Source organism: Phoxinus phoxinus (genome assembly GCF_949152265.1).
Source record: "Phoxinus phoxinus genome assembly, chromosome: 11".
Classification (NCBI taxonomy): Eukaryota; Metazoa; Chordata; class Actinopteri; order Cypriniformes; family Leuciscidae; genus Phoxinus; species Phoxinus phoxinus.
The window spans coordinates 16,622,613-16,628,612 of NC_136886.1; the positions used below are offsets into that span (position 1 = coordinate 16,622,613).

At 39.5% G+C, this 6,000-nt stretch overlaps 2 protein-coding genes across 3 annotated transcripts in view; one reads left to right on the top strand and one right to left on the bottom strand.

Annotated features, from left to right (window-relative positions):
- The window catches only part of nme7 (NME/NM23 family member 7), a 42,564-nt gene that overhangs the window by 27,196 nt on the left and 9,368 nt on the right, over positions 1–6,000 (top strand). The window contains exons 11-12 of one of the 2 annotated variants that reach the window (XM_079629148.1): positions 2,734–2,841; positions 4,120–4,211. The exons of the other annotated variant lie outside the window; for it this stretch is intronic. Of the exons in view, the coding sequence (XP_079485274.1) occupies positions 2,734–2,841; positions 4,120–4,152 (141 nt within the window). The 3' untranslated portion in view covers positions 4,153–4,211. Of the gene's footprint in view, positions 1–2,733; positions 2,842–4,119; positions 4,212–6,000 lie in introns of those variants that run through there. 2 annotated transcript variants of the gene reach the window in all.
- atp1b1a (ATPase Na+/K+ transporting subunit beta 1a) overlaps positions 4,213–6,000 on the bottom strand; it is a 6,275-nt gene continuing 4,487 nt past the window's right edge. The window contains exon 3 of the mRNA XM_079628522.1: positions 4,213–5,676. Coding sequence (XP_079484648.1) covers positions 5,403–5,676 — 274 coding nt within the window. The 3' untranslated portion in view covers positions 4,213–5,402. The remainder of the gene's footprint in view (positions 5,677–6,000) is intronic.

The window sequence follows — 6,000 nt, forward strand, 5'->3', positions numbered from 1 at the left end:
TAGTTTTCAATCATTTGTGATGATTGCCAAATACTTTTAAATGGCACTGAGAGTCAGATATCCATATACTCAGACGTTAAGTCATGTCACTTGACTCTAAGACTGAGACGTCTCTCTGAATACGGGCCCCATTTTATCAGCGAACAGCGAGAGGAGTGTTTGTGAGGTAACGATTTTTTCGCCTCGGTCTACATAGACAGTAGTGTTGCGTCAGTGTGTCCTCTCTATTGACATTCTCTTTATGTTCTGTGTAGTGGGGTGTGGGAGGTTTAGTTTGTATATGCAGCGGCTCTTTTTAGAATGAGAACACACGCACACTATGAATGCTGACGTCAAACAGCGGCCGTTAGAAATGGATATCACCAACATGGATATCTCAGTCATACATTACAAACGTGCTGATTAAAGCAATTTCCCAAAGGAGTTCCATGAGACAAAGAGGCAGTGAAAGGCGAAATGAACTCCCTTAGCTTGTTTGTTCCTAATCCTAGCCTGTAGTTTGTGTAGAACCATCAGTGTTTGGGCTTGGCAGGACTCATTACAGTGACATTAAGCTCAGCGGCTGCAGATCACTTATAGATAACTAACACAATTATAGTGAGATAACTTTTGCCAGGAATTATCTCAACACTCAAAATGAGCCTCACTGTGAGCATATCTGTGTGTTTGATGAATAAGTGCATTTACATGCACTTTAAAAGTCCACTTCCAGTTAGATTAAACAATAATTTGTCTATTTAAAACAAAGTTAATCAGCTGATTAAGCCTGGTTAAGATTAATGTTCTGATTAAACCTACAATGCCATTCGAAATTTGGGGATGGTAGGATTTTTATTGTGTGTGTGAAAGAAATTACTCTTTTTATTCATTAAATCAATGCGACTCATTTGTAATGTTACCTAAAGATTTCTATGAAAAAAATGTTAAGGACCAAATCCGCATAGAATGATTTCTGAAGGATCATGTGACACTGCATACTGGAGTAATGGTTGCTAAAAATTTAGCTTTGCCATCACAAGAATAAATTACAATTTACAAAATAGAAAACAATTATTTTAGTAATATTTCTCACTTCAGACGTTTTCATATCGACCCCAAACTTGTTTTAAATGAATCGCAAAGCAGACATCATATATAGATAAAGCTAAAGAAGGATTGCCTTAATGTGCTTTTTCAATGTCAACAAGATAAGGATAATAACTAACCAGCGAGAGTCTCTAAATATGCCAAAGCTTAAGAAAGGAAATCACATGTTCCAGCGGTGTCTTTATTTGAACCAAAACACTAATTTTGTCTGAGACTTTCTCTCATGACAATGTGTGGTCGCTTAATACTCGCTCTTTGTTTAAACTGTGTGGTCTTCAACAGGTTCCAGGCCACTGAAATGGAAATCCAGAGATCAAAATGGAGGTGACAAGATGGGTGTGGCTAAGGAAACCCAATTTATTTACATTTAGATAACCCATCCCCCATGGGCAGAGATTGGGAGTTAGATTTCCTACTGGTAGAGATTAGCAGAGGACAGTAGAGCCGCCGGGGCTTGTGTCCTTAGGAATATTTCATTTCATCACGTTCCATTTTAGCCTTAGCCAGTTGGCCAGCTGAGCTCTGAATGAGAAGCACATGTGAGCGCGAATTGAAGTCAAGACCTGGTATTAGTCCAACATTCTGCTGAAAGGGCATTGAAATATAAACCCAAAGTAAACTCAGCCAAGACCCCTTGAACTTCTGTCACGCTGTAATGGCAAGGGAGGAGTATTTGTTTAACATTTGTGCATCTTTGTAAAGGTGATCATATATATATTTTAAATCGCTCATACTGTTACACTCAATCAGTCCCATTTTGTTAGTCTTTATGTGGGACTTTCGTATCTCTTGTATTCCTCTGTTACCGTTTGGCTGTTTTTTTTTTTGTTGCTAGATGACAGCATGCCTAGAGTGCATGAGCAGCAGTTCTCTGCCAGACTGGTGTTAATATCAGGTTGAGATGAGCTTGACCAGAGAAAATAAAAGCTGGTTTGGTTTCACACAAATAATGTCACAATTCTGGATTGCACAGGTATTTCAATTCTGTCCAATACAGATAAACACATCATTATTTTGATATTATGGCTCACTCTTTGAAAAAAGTCATAACTTATTTAGACCTAAAAGGTTCATAGTAGAACATATTATGTGTAGCACAAGTACATAATACTATTCTAATGAAATATCTACATTTTAGTGGTTATTAAGAATACATTTTTGCAAGGCGGGACTTGATTTTGTCCATCGGGAATTGATTGAATTATTGTGGTTTGCTATTTGGGATTTGCGACGGCATCTAAATGTAAAGGATAAAGATAATCTAAGTGTAAAAATAGCACAAACAATTAAATATCCAGTATGGTACCAATATATCGATCATTTTAATGCTAGCCTAAAGCATTTTCATTCAAGTATAAGTTGAAAATTAAGTTTTGTGTGACACTGACGGAACTATTTAGGAAGCTGATGTTGCAATAATCTGTTTGAGTGACATGAACAAACACATGTGAGTAACCTGATGCCCTGGATAGAATGTGATGTTATGTGATCTCGCAACAGCGTTGGCCATGAGTAACCATCACAACACATGCATCATCACCTGTTCTATTATCCAAAGGAAACACTGTTTCAAAGCATGTGCTCCATTGCTCTCACAAACTAACCCATCACAGAGCTGTTGTCACGTTATGTTTTGTTTCCATACAGGAAATTGCACGGCACCTTCGGCCCGCCGCTTTACGAGCGCTCTACGGCAAAAACAAAGTGCAGAATGGCCTTCACTGCACAGACCTACCAGAGGATGGGATTCTGGAGGTGAGCTCATGCAAATCCCATTCAAACTCAATGTTATGCAAGAGACACACAGTCACGTTTTGTCTTCGGCCTCGTTTTACTCGCTTTGAGGATGTTTGTTTGCCTTCAAAAATATTTCTGGATCCCACAAATGCTAATGAAGCCCAGAACAAAATGGCATCCAGGTCTCATGACTGTCCGCAGTGGGCAGAGGCAGACCTACAGCCCAGCGTGTCTCACAGGAAGGGATGCAGGCGGTCGGTTTGGTAGAAGGGGAAAAAAAGGCTTTGTTATGCCAGGGAGTGGGTTTGGCCCGGTGGACGTCATTGTTGTGCACAACTCCTGATCTGTCCAGCCTCCCAGCACAAATGGCCCCTTGTTAATCATTTGCCTGCTGACCGACTCAGCCATGACATTCCAAGAGCTCAGGCCTCACAGAGGCCCAGCACAGACGCCGGCTGCCGTAACAGGCACAATTCAAGGGAAAGTCAATTGTTTGAAAGTAAAACAAGCTGGCGAGCTGATGCCGAGGCCTGATGAAGTGCTATAAGTGCATCATAGATTAATGCAGGTTTATATATTATGATGGGCTTTGTGATTTATTAGATGTTCTATTTAGGTGTGTGCAAATTCATGTACTTATCCACTATTCTATGCCTGTTGAATGTTGGACACTTTATGCACTCAACTGTGGCAGCTTTCATTACGTAGCAGTGGGGCTTTCTGACACCTATGTTGGATGACAAATAACCTTAGAGAATTCATACACTATATCAGGGTTGGGCAATGTCGGTCCACTGTCCTGCAGAGTTTAGCTCCAACCCTAATCAAACACACCTGAACCAGATAGTCAATGGCTTCAGGACATTAGTAGAAAGCTACAGGTAGGTGAGTTTTTATCAGGGTTGGAGCTAAACTATGCAGGACAGAAATTGCCTGTCCCTGCACTAGACAGTACACTGTGTACTTAAAAATAATGCTTCTTTATTGGCGTCTTTGGTCCTCGAAGAGCCTTTAACATCTATGGAACCTTTCCATTCTAGAAAACCTTCTTTAGAGTGGAAAAGGGTCCTTTAGATGTTTTAAATGTCCTTCACACTAAGAAAAAATATGGCACTTTTAGGAACAATTCACTGAAAGGTTCTTTGGGGAACCACAAATGGTTATGTGGCATTTCTGTGAAAACCTCCTTTTTGAACCTTTATTTTTAAGAGTTTAGGGTACATAGTGTGATATTTGGGATAACTATTGTCTTTTGGAGGAAGATTGAACTGAATTGTGGGAATTTCTGTTTTGCAGGTCCAGTATTTCTTTAAGATTTTAGATGGGTGAAGCAACTGTGAGAGATGTCCGTCCGGCTGTTTTTTAAATAAAGACCACTTTAACAACGCCTCAGTTGTCTGTCCATTTATTTCTTTTTAGGTCTTACCCAGATTTAAATAACATTACAAGAGCAAATGCAACTCTTGACAAGTGTTCTGATGTCCAACAATGACTTTTAAGAACTTTAAACACAAACAAAATATCCTATTACATGGGGTACTGCTTTGCATCTGATAGGTTTCTAACCTTTGACCAGTGACTTTGGTATTTGGATTCATACATTACACTCTCTCCTGCTGAAAAAAAAATTGTACAACTGCATAAATATAAAATTCTTCCACCATGAAAATGGCAAAAACATTCATTAGAAAGTAACATCACAGCATGTGATGTCTCCAGAACAAAACAAAAAAAGAAAAGCACTGAGTTGCCATGGTGACCACTGGCCACTTCAGTCCTCCACACTAGACACACAGTTCTACACTTAATAGTAAAGAAAAATAAAAGCCGTACACAGAATTTTCATTAGCCCCAATTTCCCAAATTGCAAGAAGATCAAATAAAAAGTCAAAAGGTGATGTAAAAACATTCCCCACAATCAATGAAAAACAAAAGATGCAAAGAAAAAGGAAAAAAAGGTTTGAACGGAGTGCAGTCACTTACACACACACACAGACCTGGGGAGTTCAGAGCGTACCATGCCAGTATTTTCAGTTTTTAAGTAGACGAATATACGCACATTCACACTCAACCTCTCTCTCATACACGCACACACACACACACTCACACACACCTTGGACCGCTAAGTCTTTCTCACATAAGACAACAGAAATTACAACATGGCTTGGAAAGGACCATTGTATGCGACTACTGCACTGCACACTCCATAAAATATAAAGAGACCACACTAGGCAGAAATACTCAGGGGACAGAAACACTGCTCGCTACATCAGTAGTGGAATTATAATTTACAGTAATAAATGAACGTCCCATGGCTCACGGAATATTCTCATTTACAGTAGAATAAATACTTTGCTATTGCTACTCTTCCTGTAATTTACATTCTAACCCTAGACATGCAGAGAAAGCTAGTGTAAAGCGTACAGATTAAGTGTAGGTCCCGTATGTTGTGAAAGTTTGTTCAAGACTAGTTGTTGTTGTTGCTTTTTCCAATTGAATATGTGCTCGTCTTTGTTTATTCATCTAAATTACTGTGTTTTGAAATGGGCAGAATAAAAGTGCTATTTTCATAGCTAAGGTCATGACTTGATGGTGATTTTGATGTCAAAACGTCCCTGAGAACGGTCCTTCTCGTTGTAATCGATGTTCTGTCCGTATACTTTACACTCTATGCGCATGTCCATATTCTTCGTGATGTTGTGGAACTTGATGGCCACCAGAGGCTGGAGGTACTGGGGCTGAAGCAGCTTGCCGTAGTAAGGATAATACTGGAGGGGGAAACCAGTACCTATCCCGAAGTAATCGATCGGTCCGAGCTTATCTGCTTCCTCTTCTCTCTGTTGACAAGAATTACTCGTGTTAGATCATTCACTGAAGCACTATGGCACTTTGAGTTTAACATCACTGTGTATATTTCTTTGATAAAGGCCTGTTCACACCAAGGACCATAACTATAGTAACCTCCACACCAACGGATTATTATAAGCGTGCACAGTTATGTCGTCTGTTGCTTTAAATGTGCGCGCCTTTTAAACTGGATTCTGATTGGCTGTCAATGTTTTTAGCATTCATCAGCTTGAAAAAATCCAATTCCAACGATGTTGTTCTTCCAAGTCATTATCGTTATAGTTGTAGTGTGGACTTCCCTTTTCTCACAGAATTTTCATACAGGTTTGG